At 40.8% G+C, this 23885-nt stretch overlaps 1 protein-coding gene across 2 annotated transcripts in view; it reads left to right on the top strand.

The window, feature by feature from the left end:
• The window catches only part of STAC (SH3 and cysteine rich domain), a 71284-nt gene that overhangs the window by 18875 nt on the left and 28524 nt on the right, over positions 1 to 23885 (top strand). For both annotated transcript variants that reach the window (XM_069007655.1, XM_069007656.1), the window contains exon 2: positions 4595 to 4868. In XM_069007655.1, coding sequence (XP_068863756.1) covers positions 4595 to 4868 — 274 coding nt within the window. The remainder of the gene's footprint in view (positions 1 to 4594; positions 4869 to 23885) is intronic.

The following is a 23885-nucleotide window of genomic DNA, read 5'->3' as shown; positions in this document are numbered from 1 at the left end:
GGCTTGGTTATATGGTCGGTCAGTGAATTAGGGTTGAGAAGTGTGTCTCACTTGTTCATTTCTCCTGGAAAATAGTTAAGAGTGGGAAGGTACAGAACCAATCTCCTCATTGGCCCTACACTGCACAGGAGCCTCTGCTGCTGGCAGGGATGGTTAATAGTGTCCAAGAAAGCACCGAGACCAAGCATGTTGCGAAATAACCTGATGTGTGCATGGTGGGGGCTCAGCAGCCCCTGCTTCATTCTTCCCATCCGCTTCTACTGAGCCCTGCTGACTGCTAATGTAGACAAGCTGGAGAATCAAGGGGAAAATTGTTCCTAGATATCAGGGAGCACTTAGGAGCCTGAATACAGTACTCTGCAACTAGGACATGTCTTTGTAATTGCAAAGCTAGGGATTATAAAACAGCTCAAATCACTTGTATCTTTCTGATTTTCATGGGAAGTTCTTAAACAGAAATTCTAGAAAAGCATTGGGTGCTTCCAGCGATTACATCAAATAAAGTCCTGGTGAGGGCAGGTGCAATTGCCACTCACAGCAAAAGCAGTGGCACGGTGCTAACACCAGGAATGAATTTGAATAACTGTTCTTTTGCTGCCTCCTGTTTTCTGCTTATAGCGGCTAAAGAGTTGTAGTATAGGGGAATTAGGAATGGAGGAGTGCTGATAACAGAGCTTCCAGATCCCTTGAAGCTTGAACATTCAGTGACTTGGAGGAAAATTGAGATTGTGCTGCAAGATACAGAAAAAAAGGTTAATCAAGCTCTGAGATTGAACTATTGCACTTATCTCTACCTTGCCTGTGGGGTTAGTATGTGCAGTCACTGAGAGTCTGTGTGACTGATAAAAAGCCTTTAACTAGAAAAAAAGATTTTCCCCTTACTCTAATTTCAAACCACAGGAACATCCTGGCTTTAATATCAAAGATTCATGTTTCTGAAGTGTCAACATTGTGAAGACTCCTGATGCTACCACAAGTCTAGAAAACCTCCTGTGCTTCTGTGAATGTTATTTTTATTTAAGTGAAAGCTAAATTGCAGCCTTGCTTACAGTGGAGAAAATGTGAAAGTCTTAGGAGATTTATTTCAAATATGTTTCTTAAAGCCTTTTTGTGCTTGGTTTAGGGGTTGTTTCAGTCTCAATACATGGTTTTTCACTGAAGAGTTGAAGTATTGAGTGTAGAACAACCTTAGCTGCAAGGTTTTTTTCCAAAGTTTTGTAGTGTTTCTTCATAAGGTTTAACTTTGAAATCATTCACTCTGCAGAAATAAAGTATAAATAATAAAATTTGCATACATTCCTCTCTATTGAAAGATTTGATTTCCACCTCAGGTGAACACTCTATTAGGAGTTGTGGTATCACACGTGCATTAATTCAGTTTACAGCAGACCAAAATCAGACATTTATATTACATGCCTATTACATACATTTGAAATCTTGCCATAAAAGAACAGGGATAATCCACACCAAATTTCAAAATGAGGAGATGGTACTATTTAAGTAAGGGAAGTGATGCTTACTCAGCTGTAGTCTAATAATTACTTAAGCTTTTATGGCTTTATCGTTTATACAATATGTATAACAACCAGCCCTTGCCCTTGCTTGGGCCAACTTTTCCTAAGTAAACAATCACATACCATTACCCTATTTCAAATTCTTTCATGAGCCTAATATGAGAAAGGAAAGTTGGATCCGATTTTAAAACCTGATGCCAATCTTCTATGGCCCTGAATACTCTCTCTTACGCATGAAGGGCACAAAACATGCTGATCTGAGAGGTATTTTTAACAGTAAGTGTGTAATTAGCTGTGCAAAATGCTAAATATTGCCAATATTCTTCATTTTCTCAGAGTCACTTCTGTACACAAGTAACCTATTGGGGATATAATACTCCCAGACTTCCACTGGTGTTTTAGGTATGCAATGCAAGCCAAACATGTAGGTGTCTTCCAGTCTGAATGCAAATGGGCATGAAATCTGTGTTTGGCTAACGACAAGGATGCCCATCTTGTCTGGGAATTATTGAACTGCATGAACACAGGATGGTTCTCAAAGAATTTCAGAGAGGGCCATCAGCTTGTGCAGAGATGCCTGCCAAATCTGTGAAGGTAACTTTCTCAACTCATTCTTGGATATGTGTCCTATGTACATTCTGTGAGGGAATGTACAGAATATGCACAGTTTCATGCTCACTGTAGAGTTTATGCGTAGAGTCTATGTTTGGGCATGTATGGCCTGAATTCTGGACTGTTCTTCCTTGGAAAACTTGACTTTTCTGCTTGGGGGAGGAAAGGTTGCTGGTAGATTCCTCAACTGGTAAATAGCTGTGCACAGGAGAATGGGATAAGGACAGTAAATGCAAAGCTTCTTAAAATGTACTATATACATGGTCCAAACTAGCAAGACTGTTGTTTCATGATATAACAAATATTGCACAGCTTAGGTTTCCTTCTCTGGCAGGAGTAGCATTTTGAAATTTAAATAGCTTCCTGTGGGACTGTAGAAATGGATGGCAAATCAATAATGGATGCCATTTCAGTCACCTTGTGGTGTTGTAATTCTCTGTGTTTTGCTACACTAATTAGGTCTGACTTCAGTGAGAAACATTTCAGGACCAAGGGGGTGAATTATTGCTGTGTCCTGGCTATCACTGGGGAGATGAAGTAATCTCAGAACTGAATAACCTCAGTGATTTCAAGAGCCTCTAACTTAACATTCAAGAGGAAGAGGGAAGGTCTCGCTTTCTGATGGTGCATGTTACAGTGAGTTTTGGGCTCAATCAGTCCATGTCTTAGGCTTCAGATGAAAGAGCATCAGAAACCATAAACTGCACTTACCTCATAGCTAGCATTTAATTACTTAATTGCTCTTATTTTCGCATTGCCCTAGAGACTGAGAGTTTCCTGCAAATAGGTATTTCCTTCATTTGGATCCAGGGCTCCTCCCCTGAATCCAGAGTGAGTTGTGGGTGAGGTAGGTGCATGTGGGATGGGCTCCAGGCTCTGATGCCTCCCTACTCCCAAAGTCACTGTGGAGGAACAACTCAGGAAGTAGAATGCAGTTTACTTCCATGTAGCAAACCCAAACATTGTTAACTGGAGGAAATGGCAGCTCCTTGCCCATTTATTTGACTCTGGGATTTTATTGTGAAACATTGGGTAGAGAGCTGTTGTCTCCCTCTCCAGGAACAAGCTGCTTGTTTCTGAAGGTGGAAGAGCGGCTTCCCCCCAGAGTGTCTTGACTCTCCTCTCCAACAGCATGCTGTCAGCTACATCATAAAGAAAACAGATGGATCAGGAACAGAATCTAGGGAGAGCAAGTGCTCTGAGGCCACTAAGTCAGTGTGACGTACCAGTTCTATGCTTTTTTGGGAAAGCATGTGAACTCCTCCTTCCCTTTATATTAGTGTGAATTATGATTCCAAATAATCATTGCTTCTAACATAAACAGTTTCTAATATAAACCATTCCTGCTGGTTACCACAGACAGCCTGAGCAGCATGGAAAATTTCAGTTGTCACATCACAGTCACCCAGAGAATAGCAGTGGTGATTGAAATTATTTTGCAGTGGTTTGAATAATGCTGAGTGAAAGGTGATACAGAATTACTGCACTTCAGAGAGGGCAATGGCAGACTCAGAAGAAGCAGACTCAGAGCTGGCTTTCCTTTTACCTGGCCTCTCCTTGTGGGATGTTGGAGCTGACAAACCCACTAATTTGTGTGGCTAATTTCCTAATCCTTTCTTTGCCTCATCCAGTGCCCTTTGCAGCCTTATACCAAACTGGGGAGGAGGATGTATGAGAGGATGGCTGATATGGCACAAGAGAGTTTACAGATAAAGAGTTTGAGCTAACAACTCAAAGTTAGTAATGCTTTATTGTGGTGCTTGATCATCTGACAATCAACACACAATACAATAAACAAGAACATATGTGAATGTGTGTTAACTAGTATTAATTAATGCATTAGCTATCAATTGGCCAGCTAATTACACTCTTACTGCTGTTAAGACTTCTTTCCTTTAAAAAAAATAAATGAAAGTAGAATTTCTTAGTCAAAGCTAATCAAATGCATATAATCTTTTTTTCTGCCAAATTCAAAAAAATTAAGTACATCAAATATATTTACTGAATTCAGTTGGCGTGTACCACCATATAACAGCTGTTCCTGTAATGGTTTTACAGACTGCTTAAGTACTGTTAGAGGGTGAATAATACTCTAAGTTCCCATATGCTTGAATACAAAGGATATATTCTCCAATGCATACAACTTTCAGCAATGCTTCTTTGCTTCATACCTGAAAATAGAGACCAAAAGAAGAATTCATTAGTGCTATCAAGTTTATTGTCCATCAGAAAATATATGTAGGGAAGGTTGTTTTCTGATTGGGATGTCTTGTTTTGCTCGGAAATTGCTGGTTAAATTCTAAACTTCATTAAATTAGAATTTAAATTCTAAATTTTATTGTTCAGGTAGTTCAAGGCCTGATGGTAGCTCCCAGGTTCACTTGGCAACAGCACACCCCAAAACCAGCAACCTTGCATTGCTTTTAAAGTAGATAAAATTGTAATTATAACTGTTTTATTTGTTGCAGCTACAGAAACTGAAACGTTCCCTCTCCTTCAAGACTAAAGGCTTGCGGAGTAAAAGTGCAGACAATTTCTTCCAGAGGACTAATAGTGATGTGAAATTGCAAGTAGACTTGATGCCTGAGGTGAGCACAAGCACTGGGCAGCTCCCCAACTCAGAGACCCAGGTGTCTTCACCCACCAGAGTCCAGCAGCTGCCTGAAAACAAGACTCACATCTTCCAGGAGCACATCTTCAAAAAACCAACCTTCTGTGATGTCTGCAACCATATGATTGTTGGTAAGAAACTTTTTTTTTTAAATCTCATTATGTGTCCATGGTAGAACTTGCAGGATGACCTTTCTCTAACTTCTGTGAGCCCAGATGTCTACTTGAGAATATTTGTGCAGAGAGGTTCTGGACTTACGTCATATCTGCCACAGGCTAACACAAGTTCTATATTGGTTGACAGATGTCTTGCCGTGTAGACACATGTTGTTATCACAAATTACAGGTGAGGGATTCAGCTGGAATCAAACTCCTCTGTCATTCAGGTTATACTGAGCACCAAGCACAAGTTCTGTTTTATGCTACACTAGAAGAAGCAGAAATCCATATTGCAAATATGGCCACTATCCTCACTCTTTTCCACACCAGTAATTTAAACTCTCTTGCTCCTCGTGTCTGCCCTCATACCCCACATGGCCCCCAGTTCCCTTTCACTGTGGTGTCCATGCCTACCTTCCTAAGCTGTCCCACGTATGACCTAAGGGGCAAGAAGTAGCATCTTCGGGGTGGTAGGCTCTTATCTGAGAGTGTGTGTGTGTGTGTGCGTTGTTGGCTGTCTAGGGTGAATATTTTGGGACACCGGGTCAAAACCCAAATATAACAGCTGAATTTACACTGCAGACTTTCTTGGGATTCTTCTACCTGATCCCTGCTCTGCACAAAACCTCATACTAACTTTATACCCTTGAAAGACAGGCCTCTCTGCTCTCTGAAACTGTCCATGAGTATGTAAGTTCCTGCCAGGGACTGACTGACTGACAGACACAGAGGAGCTAATTTTGTTGTTGTCTCTAGTGTGCAGAAAAAACTTCATGCTGAGCCCCTCTTGTAAGGTAATTTTCAGTGCAGTGTGAAGATCTAAAAAGCCAGCCTTCATGCAGATAACCTATGGGGCTGTGCAAGGAGATGTCAAGAGAGAAGTGCAAGTGCCTGGAGGTGTAGAACGTGCATGGCCACCACAGTGGGAAGCTGCAGGAGTTGCTATTCAGAAATCTGATGCTAGACACTCACATCCTCATGGATAGTGCTGTGCACGTGATTTGGTCTTCTTGCTTACTTACCATCTACTTGTCCCAGCACAGTAGAGCAGGAATAAATTCAATGGCAGTTTACCAATGTGAAAGTGAGTGACACGATTTCCAAGCTTTTAGGCAGGACAAGGAGTTAAACACTGATTTAGCTTCATGTAGAAGTAGTACAGGTCTTTTTAAAATATTGCCAGTAATTTCTGTAGTTTACTGTAAGAAACTTATGTCCTTTGGCATGGAAGTCATTGCCTTTTAGGTAACAGTATGGTAAGTTCTTGAAAGATGCTGAACAGACTGCTCAAGATTTTTCAGATGAGGGTGCTCGGTGTTCCACACATGGGTGAGGAATTTGTGTTCTTTGGAAAAGGCAGCTGTCTACAGAACATTAAATCTCATGCAAGACAATCTTGCTTCCATAAATTAATTTATATTCTCACTGCACCACAGCTGTACTGAATCCAAAGAAACTGAGGAATTTTAATCCCAAATTTTTCATGTAATTTTCCAGTCTTTTAAGGTTTTTTTTCTACTTGAAGTGGTAAAATAAATGAAAGACAGAAGCAGTAAAGTATCAGTATCAGGGAAGTTCACAGTCGAAAGATTGACAGGAAGTCTGGAAGAGCAGTTAGTTTATATATGGGAAAAGGCCCAGAATTAGTCTCCTTCAGTAATGTGGATGGATGTTCTATCAAAGCTTATTTTCACAAATATATCCTGCAAATATAAGTTCTTTGAATTTCTGGCATCTTCTTGTGAAGTTGTATAGAGATTAATATCATCACAAATCTGCATGACTCAGCAGTACTGTTTCAAAATACTGCTGCTCATGACGGATTATTGCTGGCAGAAAACTTTGCAGAGAGTAAATCCAGTTCATAAACATCCATGCCCTTCTCCTTTGCTGGGCAATCTGTGTCCGCCTGGAATAGGAAAGTCCTGAAGCACAGCCCTAAGCTTCAAAACATCAGCTTTAACCCCCCCATGCTTTCTGAATTTTTTTCTGTTCTCTCTGCTGAGAGCTTCACTTTTCTCTTCTGTATTTTCCACTTCGATAGCTAAAGAAGCCTTTTATAATTGCTGCAGAAACTAATGTGACCTATTTTGTCTGGTAGCAGTCTTGAGTCAGGTGAATTGCTCTGACCTCCTCCAGCTCATCTGTGCTTGGAGGTAAGGCAGAGAAGATGTTGAGAGTTTTACCTTGTAATGCCTTAGAGTATAGATGCCCTGATTTTCATAGACAAATGTCTTCTCTATTCCTGCAATCTTCTCTCTTTGATCCTTACTGCAGTCATGTGTAGTTTTGCTGTATTGTATTTTAAGCAGCATGGTAGATTTAGATATTACTGTTTGCTGTTCAATTAATCCATATAAGTTGTGCAACTGTGGTTATAGGAATAGTGAAACAAAACAGGCAGCTTTCAGAAAACCCTGTCAAGCCTGCTCCCAAAGACAGACTGAAAAAACCTCACTTCTGTTCAGGGATTCTGAATTTATGCTTGAAACATGGAGTCTATTTGTTCTCTCCATTTTTATTTTTCACAGGCAGTAACATTTAAGAACAATGAGTCTATGACTTTAAATTCCTCATTGATGAGAATAAAGGCAAAGACAGATACATGTTTTGAAGACTGGAGGAAAGAGTCCAGGAAAATTGTGTCTTGACTTTAGATGGTTTCAATTTTGCCACCAAGAATGATTCCAGGTTCACCTTAAATGGCTCTCTGATCTATGAACTAAGCAGCTCTGTTTGGTACGCAGCAGTGTAATGAACAGTGCACAGCATGAATGTGCACCAACTGCTTCAGTCTCACTCATGTGACAGAATCTCTCTGTAGCTTCAGAGTGAACAGGACACTTGGAGCACAGGCAGCAGGTTCCTTGTGCTGCTCTTTTCCCAGCCAAATGAAAGAACTTGAAACATTATCTTACTACAAAAAAATACATGCACCATCTTTGATTCCTGGACACTGTGAGCCAAATATTGCCTTTGAGATGCAGTATAATCAGTAGTAAATTTACTCTTTCAAATGTTTTTCATGCATCCCAGAGTGCAATGCAACATATTCAAAAGAAAATCTGTTTATTGATTTGATTTCAAAAAAGAAAAAAGAGTATTAATAGTGTGCTTCATACCTCACTTTAGAGGCAGGAGTCGGAGTGTCCCTACTAACTGTACTAGACTGGAACTCAAGTTCCACCTCAGTAAACAGAAGAAAAATTTGATACAGAAGCAGTAATTTTCTGACAAATGAAATAATGGAGGAAATTTCCTATTTGAGGGAGCTTTGAAGAGTGCATGCAGAATCCATTTTACAGCATCTAATACTCCAATAAAATCATCAGTTCTAATAATGAATTCAACAGTAATAATTCACATAATTTCAGACCAAATCAATAGTGTGTTGGAGCAGACTCTGTACTCCTCTCTCCCACTCACTGTTTTGCTGCCGTGAGTGCCTAGCATCAGTTAGTTTAGGACTGAGGTTTCAGCTCCATGGAGGGCTACATATTTTCCTAAACATATCCACCCTTGAACATCCTCTCACAGTATGTCTCTTAGAAAACCATTAATTTACTGGGTTTAGTAGTAGTATTTATTACTATTTTAATATCTAACCCCAGCAAGGGAAAATTTTGATAATCAAAGTGTCTTGTGGAATGTATTACTAGATCATCATTTAGGAGGCACTGGATTTATGGGGGTTTTATTTCACAACACAGTGAAAAGAAAACCAAATCACAATACCTCTGAGTTTGCTTCATGTTATCTACCACTTTCTGTGTTTAGCAAGAATGTGGTAAGCTTTGGCAATGGCAAGTTAGGGGAGGAAAATTGCCTGGCACCAGCAAAGATAGATACTGTTAAATTAATGTTGCATCAGATTACAGTCTTAAACTATGCTGATCAGAAGCAAGTTCTTGCTCTTCTTCAGTCTCTGGTGTGTCATCAATCATCTCTGTGACACTTCACTGTTGAAGAAAACATGATGTCAGTACTCTATAGTTGAAAAACATTGTGTATTTTTTAAGAAAAACCTCCATCTGTAGACTTCTCAACGTTTTACTCATTTCTAGCTCATTTCCTGTGCTGATTCACATAGAAAAAATGTTATTTTCCACATATTCCAAGAATATTACATGTAATTAATATATTCCCATCTTGGTCAAATATAAGTAATGCAGCAAAAAGTAAGGCACCTTGCTTTTAAGAATATATTGCTTTAAAGTCAATCTTTTAAAGCTGTGTTTTAAAGAAATAGATGCTCATTTATAACATCACGTTTCTTTGTGTTTCTAAAGTGTACTTAGCTGTTTCACTCCATTATTAACCTTAACTATGGTACAGAATTTTAACCAGACACCTGGTGTTTTGGCATACATGTCAGAGCATGTTTGCCTGGAACAAACTTGCAGAAAGACCAGAAAAAACTGTGGTCTGCAATGTCCAGTAATAGTCAAAACCAGGTCCTTCTGGATCGTGCCACCCCTGGCTTAGGTACCTGAGATATATGCATGTATAGATGTTCTCAGGGCAACCAGGTTTCTGGTTTGGATGCAGATTCTCTGGACCTTTGCAGCTCTGGAGGTAAATAACTCAGTACCTCCCTTCTCAGGGAACTAACCAAATTCCACTTAGAGAAACCTGTGGAAAACAAATAAGCTAGTAAAAAAGATAAAACCAAAATATAGCTGTAGCATAATTTCCTTTCAGTCTATTAATCAATAGTGCTTAAGCAGTGAAATTTTGTTATCCCTTCAGTATTGACTCACTCCTATCACTGTCTGTTCCGGTTTAGCCAGTCATTCTGAAGTTTCAGACAGCCAAAAAAGTACCATGAATAATTCTTTCTCACTTCATCTTTTAAAAGCAGCCTGTATTTCTTTATTTCTCTGTGCAGTTGTGGCTGCTAGAACTTTCAACCACTTTTATCCCCAAAGCTGTATTGAAACATCCTCCAGAAAGTTAGGCTCAAAGCTGATAAATTGGCAAGGTTTTCAAATGCAGGAATAAAGGAAAGAAAGAGGTCTGGATTGAAGCCATGGTTCCCCTTTTGTATTAGATCCTGCATTTGAATTTCTTCTCTTAGACTATCAGTAACTGCGACTAATAAGTACTGGAAAAACTCCATGGTTAGAGGAAGTGTTTATATAACTGTAATTTATGTGGATGTTTATTAAATATAGAAAAATTTCACAGGAACTATGACACAGTGCTTTCTGCCTCCAGTCTGATCAGCTCACTCCTAAAAAATATGCTTGAATTTTTTTAAGCTTGCTGCCTCACTTCATTAAGTAGGCATTCTGGTTTGGTCCAAACCTGCCTATATCCAGCATTATCCAGGTAGACAAAGGTGCAGTAAACAGTCACAGACGGATCACCACTTCTTGGCAGCTAGACAAAGTAGAAGTACTCTTGGAAGCGTGACTCTGACTGCTTTCCCAAGGGTATGGGGGTTTGGAAGATTCTTTGGACAGAGATCTTGGAAGAACCAAAACCAAAAAAGGGCATTTTTATTTATCTTGCAGGATGAAGGAAAAAATAATGTTATTTATTCAGTCCTGCCCTCCACTCTTCCCAGTCTCTCTAGTGTCTCCCAACACAGATGATCTTGAGGGAAGAGCTTCATCAGTATGGGAGTTGTCCCCTGTAGGGAAGGGTAAAGATCTTCCAGTGAGGAGGACATACTCCTGGAGCAGGACTTGTGTAGTCACAGCTGAGCCTTCCCACATCTACTCTTCAGATGACAAACTACTGCTACTACTATATCAATTTGTGTGTGAATGGTGTTTTTTATTAAGACTTTTCCCATGGAAAGAGGCTTTCAAAAGCAGACTCCTTTTGTTTTGATTGTGAGGAAAATCCATGAAATTATGCCTGACCAATCTGACTGCCTTCTATGATGGCATGACTGGCTGGGTAGATGAGGGGAGAGTGGTGGATGTTGACTACCTTGACTTCAGCAAGACTTTTGACATTGTCTCCCCTAACATCCTCATAGGCAAACTCAGGAAGTGTTAGATGAGTGGACATTGATGTGGATTGAGAACTGGTTGAATGGCAGAGACAGAGAGTCTAGTTGGACACTCATTGCTAGTGGTGTTCCCCAGGGGCTGGTACCACGTCCAATCTTGTGCAACTCATTCATCAATGACCTGGATGAAGAGGCTGATGCATCCTCAGCAAGTTCACTGGCATTACACAACCATGAGGAGTGGCCAATACCCCAGGGTCCTGTGCTGCCACCTAGTGAGACCTGGACAACCTGGAGAGTTGTATGGAGGGGAAGCTCCAGAAATTGAGCAAAGGCAAATGCAGGGTCCTGCACCTGCGGAGGAATAATCCCAGACACCAGCACAGGCTGGGAGCTGACCTGCTGGAAAGCAGTTCTGCTGAGAAGGATCTGTGGGTCCCAGCGGAAAACAAGCTGTCCACGATCCAGCAGTGCCCTTGTGGCACGGAAGGCCAATGGTATCCTGAGGTGCATCAGGAAGAACATTGCCAACAGCACAAGAGAGGTGATCCTGCCCCTCCACTCAGGCCTGGTGAGGCCACATATGCTGTGTCCAGTTCTGGGCTCCTTGGGCAAGAGATACATGGAGCTCCTGGAGCAGGTCTGCTGGAGGGCTACAAAGATGACTGGGGACCTGGAGCACCTCTCTTAGAGGACAGGTTAAGGGAGATGTGTCTGTTCAGCCAGGAGTAAAGGCAGCTAAGAGGGGATCTCATCAATGTCTATACATACCTGAAGGGGGGTGTTCAAGAGGATGAAGCCAGGCTCAGTGGTGCCCAGGGAGAGGACAAGGGGCAACAGGCATTCATCTGGCCATTATCCTGTGCAACCTGCTCTAGGAGAACCTGATTCAGCAGGGAATTGCACTAGGATGATCTCCAGATGTCACTTCCAATCCCAGTCAGCCTGATTCATTGAAAAAGTGCCATTGTATAACCTTTTCAATAACTGGTACCAGGTGCCATCCCATATATTACCAAATGATCCACAATCCCTGTCTCTACCTCCTCATTCCCTACACTAAATTTACTCCTGTATTTAGGAGACTTCATTTCAGTATATGACAATGAATAGCTCTGGGCACGTAAATCTTCTTCTTACTCTTTTCAGAGTCAATGTGAGTGAGAATTGCTTAAGTAATCTCTGACCTGCTGTACTAAGGTTTAGGGCAAACAAAAACATGGTCATCTGGACTCTCCAAAATTTCCAAACAGTGGCTGGTTTGTCTGTTAAAATAAATAAAATGGTAATAAACAGATGTAAAGATGTAGAAACACATATGGTATGCGCAGTACAGGTGTACGCCATCTACTTCTACTCCTATTTTTGATAAACATGACAAAAAGTGTCAATTCACACAGCCCCACATTTGTAGAGAAGCTACAGGGGGCTACACATTATCCCTGCATTAAATTATTATTTCGCTTTGTTAACAAAGAGTTAAACACACTTTTAAGCAAATATTGAAAAGCAAATATTTAGTTTCTTTATCCTCTGGGAGGGCTTCCTCCTCTGAGATGAGGCAAAAATGTTATCAGTAAATTGGATAATCAAGAACTGCTTAGCTGAGAAAAGAGGGTGGAAATATATTTTAAATTCTAATTTGTCCTTGAACAGCATCAAACATGCTTCACATTTGTTACTAGATAATTTTCAAGCTCACTTTAATTTGGGGGAAATTGCTATTAATATGAAACTGCAGTTAATCCTCAGTCAAAAGAGACTTTAAAAAATGTTGACCAACATTTGCTGTTTAATTAGATGGAAAACAATAAACATTTCTAGAACATCTACAATTAGTATTTTAATGTGATGTTAGCCATGGTGGTTTTTAACCAAAAAGTACATTAAAAAAACACCTAACACCCTACTCAGTAGTGAGTAGGCTCCTGGTACCATTGCTCCTGGTATCAACTCTAGTGAATAACATAATGGAAAGCTCAAGGTTTTTTAAAGGCCAAGTAATGAAGCAGAATGCAAGTGGGGTTTTTATGTCCTGCTATTTACTTTTTCAGAGCTCACATGGGACATCAGGTGTTTACAGATAAGCAAATTAAGTGCATCTTCTTTAGAGCTGACCTTCTTGTAAGAACATTATTTTTCTCTTTAGAGTCCTTGTCTATCAGAGTGTCACTGTTATGTGGATAATTATAATGCTGAATAGCTGACAAAAGCATTATGTAGAAGCAAAATTATTAGAAGCTTTACCTTACTATGAGTTGCAGAAGTCTTAAAATGAGGCACTTAACAGAAATGCTTTTGCAAGAAATAGAGCACTGCCATCATGTAGAGTAAAATGCCTACCCACATTTGCTTGTTGCTGTCCTTAATATAGAAGGATGTCTCAGAGAGCAGTGATCCTTGTGGCTCACATGGAGCATCGCATGTTTTGCTGCTTTGGTAATAGGAATGCAAGTAACTGCAGCTTCACCAATGCTTCTTCTCTGAACTGCCAAAATTTTAGTTTTCCAGGTATACACAACCCAGAGCTGTTTTCCTCTTTGACATAGGTTTATCTTGTACACTGAAGGATGCTGCAAACATATGGCTTGACTTCTAATTCTGAAGACATGGTCTGTTAAAAACGACATGCAGTTAAAAATTATGATTTCATTGTAGTTTCCTTTATAATATGCAGGGAGTGATCTGTGTTTACCTACACATCTGTTTACAGCAGCAAGGTGAGATGTTGTCTGTCTTGCAGTGTTTATTACACTGTAATAAATTCCAATGTGGGGAGCATCTGGGTACCAGGTTTTATTGAAGAAACAATGACATTACAGGCTTTACCCTACTTATTTTTTCTCACACTAACTCGCTCCCTCCCCACCACCCTTTCATTCCCTAAGTTTCCCCTTCCCTGCAGGGGGCGTCACTACTACTAGTGGCATTGGACAGAAAGTCATGTTTGTTCCTGCTGTGATGCTGCTTGCAGCTGCCCATCTCAGGCACAGTCCCTGGGCATCCCCTGGCATTGATGTCCATCACTGATGTACAACATTGATGTCCATCATCTTCAGGATCTTCCTGCATTTCCCAGATGCCTCCCCAGGCCAGGATCTTCACTTTCTTCTTTGGCCCCCTTCTGCTTTCTGAGACCACTTCTTCCTTTCAGGAATTCATCTCTTGGGACCAAATCTTCTTTCTGGAAACCAGGTTCCCAGTTCCCCCAGTCTAAATAATATATGTGCATAAGAACAGCACATGATCAGCCTTTTAACTAGTGCTCTGGTCTCCTGTCTCTTTATTAACTGAAGGATTTGGGATACACCACTTTTTTTAGTCTACGTATCATCAGCATTTCCAGCAGCCAACAGTGGTTGCAGCTTGCAAGTAGCAGCCTCCTGCCTGAGAGTTCAGGGGTTCAGTTTCAGGGGTTCAGTTTCATACATTCACCCACACACTTACAGAGCAGTTACCTGCTGCCTGCTCCTGTTCACAATTTCAGCAGTTCTTTACCTATGACAGCTCCTAAATCTTAATATCTGTATTGACATTTAGCTGTGTGCCAGTACCTTCTGGCACATTGATCTGCTTTTTGCTGGACTTTTGGTATATGTTATAGCTTTGTATGCTCTGTGCAACACACTGATATAGCTGCCGAGACTTTTGCTACTCCTATGGGTTTCCTTACTCCTGATAGTGGTAGCACAATTGTGGTTGATGTTAATTAAGGTTTTTGGACAACAAACCATGTATCCATGCTGGTGCAAACCACATTTGTAGATGAGAAAATGTATGGCTTCTGTTGGTTTGGCTTGTTCCTACGGGAATCCAGGGTGAATTTAGGTAATGCAAATACTGTCTAGCCTTGGACAGTTTATAGGTGAAGCACTGAATTATTTCTGTTGATAGACAAAATCTTAAAAAGAGGTTTTTTGGTGGTTTTGATTTAATGATGTAAATACTTAGATGTAAAGTGAAGCTCCAGCTTAATGTCCCTGGTTTTTTCACACCCCAGATTGACCCTTGGGTAGGTAATGTTATTTTTGCTTTGCTGAGCTACATAAACTTCTGTACAATCATTTGACAGAAGTTTTTCTTACACATTTAATTAGTAATTGATGCCACGTGGAAGTGTACCTGTAGGTGTGCTTTAGGCCAGCACTGCTATGTGTCAAGTAATGAATTCTTTCAGACCATAACAGTGAAGGCTGAGACTGCCTCTTTGAGCAGATGACAGTAGTTAATGAAGTGTTTTTACTGCCCAACCTGTGTCATTTCACTGAAATCAGTAACTATTTCTGGGAAAAATTATTAATTTCCTCCACACACACACCCCCACACAACCCCCCCCCCCAACCCCCCACCCCACCCGGCACTTGGTATGAAAGGTTTCACTTGAATGTTTTTCCATTGGTTGGAAATTGGGAAGAATTAACAGAAAACATTATTAGATATTGGAAGGGGCTGCCCAGGGAAGTGGTGGAGCCACTGTCCCTGGAAGTGCTTAAGGAAAGCCTGGATGTGGCACTCAGTGTCATGGTCTGGTTGACAGGATGGTGTTAGGTCATAGGTTGGACTTGATGATCTCAGAGGTCTTTCTCAAACTAATTGATTCTGTTATTCTGTGATTCCATATTTCCCACATGGAAAAGAAACTGAAACACATTTTGCTATAAAATGTGGTTGTAAAATTATGAAAGGTAGAAGCACACTGTGGCTAACTGTAGAAACAACTTCCCTGAAAACTGATCCCACCAAACTGGTGTAACTACTCAGTTACTTATGGTGAACTCCCTCTAGTCCAAGCAAATCGTGCTGTCAATTACACCTGTAGCTTCTGATGAGGTCCTCCTTAGCTATGTGTGATCCAAGGGAAGAAATGGGTTTGGAACAGAAATCTGTGCATGTGGCCAAATCCTGACCAAGCACTAGATTGTAGCCACATGTAGGTATCTTCTGTTGTTCCCCTTCCCATGTCCATCACTAGCTACTGTAAAATGGAAAAAAAGAGGGAGGAAGAGGAACTGTGGTCCTGGTAAGTCACCCTTCAGCATTTTGCCCCATCACTGCAGGCACTGCCAGTCAGTTTGTGCTAACACAGACCTGCAACAACACTGGGAGGCTGCGCTGGTGAGGGAGTGGTTTTACTGCAGGAGGAAAGAGCCAAAACCCTCAGTAAGTCTAAAACAGCAGAAGGCCAGTGAACAACTGGCTATATATATACCATGGGGCTTTTTGAGCTTTTTAACTAAACATTTTATAGTTCTAATTGATTTTCCTGATCTTCTGGCAAATAGCAGTCTCTCATTTCAAGCCCACTGATGACAATGGAACCACATAAGCAACAGGCTATGTTGAAAATCCATTAGCAGAGCAGAGAGGACATTAAATCCCTTTGCTGAGGACAGACTGTTCTTTTGTTCTGTAATTCTTTTCCCACATTTTCAGCAAGCTCAAAGTCCTGGTCTTCATTTCACATCATAGTTTTTGTTCAGATTTCTGGTTTCTGTTTTCCAACTCCTCTGTAATGGTGCAAGGCCTTTGGAAGATAAATGTTTTGGTACATGTGAGCGGCCCTACGAATTTCAACTGATTTTTCAAAGCATTTCAAAACACAGGGAAAAAAGGCTGCAACTGGGCAACTGTTCATTTCAACACATGTAAGAACACAGGTGCAGATAACCTGAGCCTGTCAAAACCGAGATCTTGTTTGAAATCTGACTTTCATCATCTTCATTCACCTCAAGAAGAGTTACTTAAGATGCTATGTTTACTACTAGTGCGGAGACGAAGATCAGCCATTCATCTGTGCTTGTCCTCATTTGAGATAACGCATAAAGCCTAATTTCTCCATGTTCCCTTGTCCTGTTCAGCTCTGGCACCATCACCTCCCATAGGCAAGTCTATGCCTATCTTCCCTGAACTATTTTCCTTCTCAGCAAAGCAGCCCAGTGCAAAGACCTATAAGCACAGGCTCATCAATCTTGAAAATTATCTAGAAAAGTAGTTGTTGATATATCAGTGCCAGTTTGTTCAGAACAAAGAATGTTAGACATGATTTAGCGTGTTTAGAGCACTGGGACTTTGTCTTTCAATAATAGCTGTTAGTTTATTTACCATGGCATTCCAGCATCCTAATTAACATTTAGACGATCAAAAACCTGACATGATATTTTAAGAAGTGCGGAGGTGGATATTTCCTTTCAGGGATAGACTTTTATAGCAAAGCTGCTGAATATGTGAAAAGTGCATTTTGAAAAAAATTCTTGTGGCCAAATTTTTAAAAGACTTTATTTTAGCAGGGATATTTTTCATCTCTATAACAGTCTTGCAGAAAAACCTGCCCATTACTGCCTCATTTTTTTCTCAGCATGTCATTTCTAAAGAAAACTATGTCACTAGGAAGTCAGTTCTAATTTTATGCACTGTTTTGTAGCCTGCCTACATGCAAGGCAACTTTTCTTGCTATTTAAACATTGGATATTGTTATGGAGAAACTGGGGTAGGCACTCAAATGGACCCACACCTCTCAGTGACATATAATCTAAAATTTATTCATTTGACAGAATAGGTACCACGTTTGGATATCAAGTCAAGTCCTACTCTATGGAACGTAAATACACAAATTCCAGCTTCTCTCCACACCCCGTTTCGTTTGGAGTGACACAAGGTGGACTCAAGGGAAAAGGACACTTCAGGCAGTCAAGGCATCAGGTCAAGACCTGGCAGCTTGGTCCCAAGTTCAGATGTTCCTCCTCTAGCTCCAACATGTTGTTGGATGTCCCTGTACAGTATAGCCCATCCCAAGAAATTATTGATTTAACACACCCAAAACTCTGTACATTTTGAGCTAGCAGATTTAACTGTAAAAAACAACCCAACCCAAACCTTAATAAAGAAAATATTAAATACTAAAATAAAGAAAAAATTACTAAAGAGTAACTCTGTGTCCATCAATTTGAATTCTCCATCAGGCATCAGGCAGCAATGACTTCCAGTGTTCGGCCCTCTAGGGTGGCTGGGGAAATCCGTGTTTAGGCCTTGATCTATAGCTCACCTGATGACCAGCTGAGGATCTGCACCTCTGTACTCTCCAAAATGTCAGCTGGGGCAAGTGATGAGACAGCATCAGTTAAAAAAAAAAAAATCAGAAGGGTGCCAGGCGTTAGGACAGAGGGTAGTTCCCAAGGTGGCAGGAGACACTTGGGGAGGCTGGAGGCCAAGGAAGGGTGAGAAAAGGACTTCCCAGCTCATTCTTACAAACCTAGTGGTTTGGATGAATTAGGCTCAAGATTTTTACTTGAAAGATCTGGATGTCTCATGTAGAAAATACCATTTTCTGATCTTCTCACAGCTCTTGATTGAGATAGAGCAGGGGAAGGAGGAGCGCTTGTCCAGCAGCAGCCAGCCACAGGGGCAGGAAGCAGCTACAAAGGAATTTTTTAAAATAGTCATCACTTTCAGCATCAGAGCTTTTATGCAAAACCCGTTACTTAAAAGCTAAGAAGGGGGCATGAGAGGAGACTGCACAAAGGCTCAGAGATAACTGCAGAGGCACCAGTCCCATTTTGGGGATTTCCTCTTTTTAAGGTCACATCCTAAACCCTTCACTTCTACAAGACTGGCCCAGCTTGCTTAAAATTCTCCATTTCCCATAAATTTTGGCATGGATGCAGGTTTCTGGTGACAACTGTAAATGCATTTAGGGAGAAAGGGGCAAGACACTCGTTATTTTTATCAGCCTCCCACAGCAGAAGTTGAAGTTTTATGGAAATTATGTAGTTTTAAATGTATTTGGTTTTGAAAGTTTTAAATTAAAACAATTTCTGACTGGTATGTTCCTCTCAGGTGGAATGATAAAAAATAGTGGTCACAGCTGGATTAGCTGGAGGTGACAGTCTCTCTGTGTCTCTTTCCCTTCCTCTTTCTCTCTTTTATAGACTTGAACCTTTTTGTCCTCTCCTTTTTGTTTTTTCCCCACTTTGGCGTAAGTGCCTAATATAGTTATGTTTATACAGCCAGTATAACATCATGTTGTTACCAACATTTGCAGTTTTCTTTGAAATTTCTCCAGGCTGTAGGGCTTGTTCTCCCTCTCCAGCTATTAATCTTATGTTGAGACTTGAAACAACAGCCAAAAAGCATCAGCCAACAGTGCTGGGACCATAGCTGTGCTGGCCAAGAGGATGATACAGGTTCCCTTTGCATGCGTGTGACAAGCAGATTCTCATTTGCATTCCTTAGGAAAATGTGACTTTCCTGAAATGCACAGTAGTTACTAAATTGCTTTTGTAGGAAACACAGACATAAAGAGTTGGAATCAAATTTTGCCCTGTTCCCTCTGCCTTTCTCTGCCTTCAAATATTTCCATTCACCTATATTGAGGTGTTCTGTTTCCATTTAGGCTTCCTCCGAAAAAGACTTAGATTTACAAAAAGTGATGCAGTGTGTCCTTTTAGTGGTATTTAAGGTCATATTATCAGAACAGTTTAAGATTCAATTTTCCATGACTCTTCTGGAAAACCTAGCCACTGGTTTAGATATTCAAATGGGAGCTGACCCAGTCATAGAGTATTTCTGGCAAGGTGTTATTAAACATGACCTGCTTCTCAAAACAATGCATCATTCCAGACCTAGGTGCCTGGATACATTAGCTGATATCTGAAGAAAATGACTGGGCAGAACCTCATTTGTAAGTTTATTTAAGAGCTACTTGGGTATTCTGTATTCTGACATGAAATTTCCTCTTTTTTTTTTTTTCTTTTTTTTTTTTTTTTCTTTTTTTTTTTTCCCCAGTGAAATACTATTTCGTCAGTTTTGGCTTTTTTTGTTTGAGAAAGAAATATCAGCCTCTACAGACTGGGAGATAAATAATACATTAATGATTAGGACACAGAGGACCTTTGTTCAAACATCTGTGTGGTTTTTTCCCTATGTGAATTTCATGACTACATTAACACTACTTCATTCACTGAACAGGACATGTTTAGTGTTCATGGACACTATAAGTCAGCTAAACATATCTAGTACTTTCCATTCTAAACCCTCACTTTTAGAGTTTGCAACTTTTACAACTTAAACATTGGCATGTGGGCCAAAATAGTATTAGTGCAACCTCTGACAGTTTTACCCCTTAGTCCCTCAAAGGAGAACCATCTCATACAACTTTTGGCAAGAGACAAGACCGTGAGCCCAAAAAGAAAGCTCATGAGGCCATTAATTACTTTGTATTTAGAGTAAGGCTAATGTGGTACTCAAGAGATGTTGCTTAAAGACACACATTGATTGAGGAAAGTAAAAAAGAAATGTTGGATAGAACTGCCCATTCACCAAACACTGTCTGCCCTGTTTGGTGAATGAAGGTATTGTGCCTTGAATTAAAATAGTGAAAATCACATCCCCAGACAGCAACCAAAAAGTGACTGAGCAGAACTTTGTTCTGTCCTGCTCAGTATTTAACAACTGGCTTAAGCAACCTTAGTCAGGGTCTTTGGAAAAGAGGGTAGGAGGGATTACTTTTTGAAGGTAATAGCAAAAAGTCCATCAAAGATGTTAGTCTATTCCCCCTTTGAATGAAAACCAGACACCAGTAACCAGTAGTTAGGTTACTCCAAGTGGAGCTCAATTGTTAAGCCTTTAGTTCCTGTATTTCTGATCCACCACTGACGGAAATTATTCCAGGTGGGCTAAGACATAGCAGTGAGTACAGTATGTGAGTATCAGTAGCTTCCAGCTTTGCTTTAAGGTTGGCATAGGGCAGTATCTGCTGGTGGGAATAAACAGTATTCTGCAATCAAGCCATCAGCTATTTAGGGAGACAGGAAGCAACCTAGAGACTGATGGTCAGGCTTGCAGGTCATCAGTGTGTGTTCAGCAGAAGTCCCTGAGGAGACTGTGTTAGTGTCTGAGACTTCACTAATTGGAACACTGCACCTTCCAGACAGTCCAGACAGTCAGTTTAAATATGAACTCTCTCCTTACCCTTCCCCTGCCCCATGCTTCAATACACAGGAAGATTAACCCAGTGGGAATAAGCACGCCACAGAAAGGCTTTCAACTTCAAACAAGGCTTGGTACCCTATGGCAGTGAAGTGAAATTATCCTCAAATAGTCTGCCCTATTGTGTTGTTGTAGCTATTGCTATTATTATTACTATCTTTGTCAGTGCCTTTTTTTTTATCTTTATGAGTCATTAATGCCACTTATTTTCTATTATTTAATGTATGTTTCAGACATAATTCCTAACTTTCTTATGCTCTCTGGGGGAGTTTATTGGAAAATAATGTTTCAATACATTGCTATATCCTGTGCCACTACTTTACGCATAATGAAATAATTCTCTTATACTGGTACATGACTGTAGAACCCTCACTATATGCACTCAGCTTTAAATAACTTCCTTGCAAGATCCATGTTCTGTCTGCTTTTCTCCTATTTCAAACTACCCAGATGTCTCCCAAAACCAGCCCCATTCAGACATCTGCCTAAATGGGAGGCCAGAAATTGGTTCCATGAGTCAAGCCCTGGTCTCATTTGCACCTGTACTGAACGTGATCTCTTCATCGTGATGTGAGCTGTGATTGTGCCTCAGTTCTGAATCTGAGGAACTTTTGGGTCAGATACACTGCCAGTATGTATTTGTCTGATTCCTGGCATGCACCAGTCTCGACACTGGCTTAGCCATGGTTCTCCGAGGTGGTTTTATTTAGTGTAATAGGGATAAGAAATGGAAGAAAAAATTATTCTGTGGAAAAAAAAGATGTGTCTTGTAGAAATGCCATTTTCAGAGCTTGAGATATGGTGGTTAAGTGTAAACACAGCATAAATGCTTCTTCTCCGAGCTCCTTAGTTATTCCTCAGTGAGAGGCAGGGAGACACAAGGAAATTTTTTTCCAAGCTAGTCCCATCATAAACCAAGTAGTTATAAGTGAAAATGGATTGAATATTGGAGCTTTTGGTAGTTACAGGGATTTCAATTTGATTTACAAAAACTTCTTGTAGACTCAAGTGTGTGACTGAAATACTTTTCTTCTCTTTGAAGCCACTACTTAGCTACTCATAAAAAATATGGCATTCAGCAATGGAAATACAGTGTGGTTCATTTGTAATTCTCTTACTCATTTTCACATGACCACAGATTATTCTGAAGAAGTTGGGGTCTGATTTTTGAAAGCAGCACAAATGCTTCACATTCATTTTGCTCATCATTTGGACACACAATTGTTTTGACAAATGTGTGTATTCTGTGATCACATGGTTATTACATGTAAGGACCAATATGCACCTTGTAAAGTTAACACTAAAATAGCTGGAAGAGCATAACATAGCCAGCAGGAAAGACTGTGAGACTGTCTGCCTTTTCACAGCTAAATTTTAGAAGTCATTTTGTACAGCAAGTAAGAGTTATGCTACTACAGACCATCATGAGAGGAGAATTAGACCCAGTGTAAGCACTGGGCCAACTGTGATGTCATTTTCCTTTTTTTCATTCTGCCCTATAATTATAATGAAAAACTGTGAGGGAACTACTTTTCTTAGTGCCAATTGTTGATCACCAGGAAGGGTGATTCATCATTTCATCATCAGTAACAAAAGCACAAAGCCGCAGAAGTCAATATTGGTTTGGGCATGTGTAATTGAAAAGAAACTGTAACTGAAAAAATCCTCACAGCACACTAATCCAAGTGCAACCATGCAGGAAAAAGAAACCCAACAAACAGGCATGTGTTCTTCTAAGAAAGCTAGGAAAAAAGACCCCAGAAAAGAGGCTAGAAAGGATGTCTGCACACACTGAGAGGTGGCTGAAAGGTGCAACAAGTGGGGAGCAGGCACTGACCCCAGTCTATGGAAGTCCCTAGGGCACACCCCACACTCAACCCCATTCAGTCCCTATCTCTCCAGCAGTCTCTATAAGAAGGTGGGGAGGATCTCAGTTCCCTATCCTACAGGAAGCACACAAGTGAAACAGCTGAGCCTGGTTCACTGAAACCACCCGTGGCTACCTCAGCCTGCCTTATCTGGATTGAAAGTGGCCACTTCAGACACCCCTTCCTCTGAAAGTGGAACCTAAGGCTTGGGTTTCGGCACCAACATGATGAAACCTTCCCTGAAGTGTTTCTTTGTCTTTGAAGGTAGCATTCACTGAATGAAACTGGCAGCATGTACGTGGTGTTGACTACTCAAATAACCAATGAGCTACATGAGTACTTTCAGATGCAGGATCCTTCTGACTAATATTCCTGTCATGTCTGACTAATGAGGGCTGGTTAAAATGTCGAGAGTTTTTTGGGGTTTTTTACTACCTTGTTTCATACTCACTCTCACATTAGATACTAATGAACAGATCTGTTGTTTACTTGTTCTGTTTACACAGTCCTGTAGGGATTTAAGAGCTACTGCAGCATCACTGGCTGTATGAATAAAAGTGACTGTTCCTGCCTGCAAGCAAGCAGTCTTGGGTCTGTCATTTAGAAGTAGGTCCATACTGAAGATAATGCAGAACTTCTGTAGGCCAAGTGGAAGAAATCCGCATCTGTAAAGCAAAATTTCTCCTGTAGCTCCCCTACCTGTGACAAATAACTCTTCCACAGGCAAGGAAAGAGAGCACAGTCAAACTCATGGCACCCTCACTGCCCCATTCAGGGACATGCAAGGAGCCCTTCCTGCACCCTCTGAGCAGAGGATGGTGAGAGAAGCAGTCCCTGGGAGCAATTGTCAGTATTGTTTTGAGCATGTGTAATTGAGAAGAAACTAGAACTGAAAAAATCCTCACAGCACACTAATCCAGTGTAACCACACAGGAAAAAGAAACCACATAAACAGGAATGTGTTAGCCTGTGGGTGGGCAATGGCAAGGGAGCTGGCTTAACCCTCTCACATACCCCTGGAGCTACCTCTCACCCACACAACCTGGGCCTCCACTGATGGCTTGGCTCCCCAGAGCCTGGGTGCTCCTTCAGTGGCTCCCTCAGCCATGCACAGCCATGCCAAGATCTTTCAAAAGGACAAAGGGGTTTTGCTTGGTGTTCATGAGGCAGAGACAC

Source organism: Aphelocoma coerulescens, chromosome 2 (genome assembly GCF_041296385.1).
Source record: "Aphelocoma coerulescens isolate FSJ_1873_10779 chromosome 2, UR_Acoe_1.0, whole genome shotgun sequence".
Lineage (NCBI taxonomy): Eukaryota > Metazoa > Chordata > Aves > Passeriformes > Corvidae > Aphelocoma > Aphelocoma coerulescens.
This window is presented reverse-complemented; position numbering and strand designations above follow the sequence as displayed.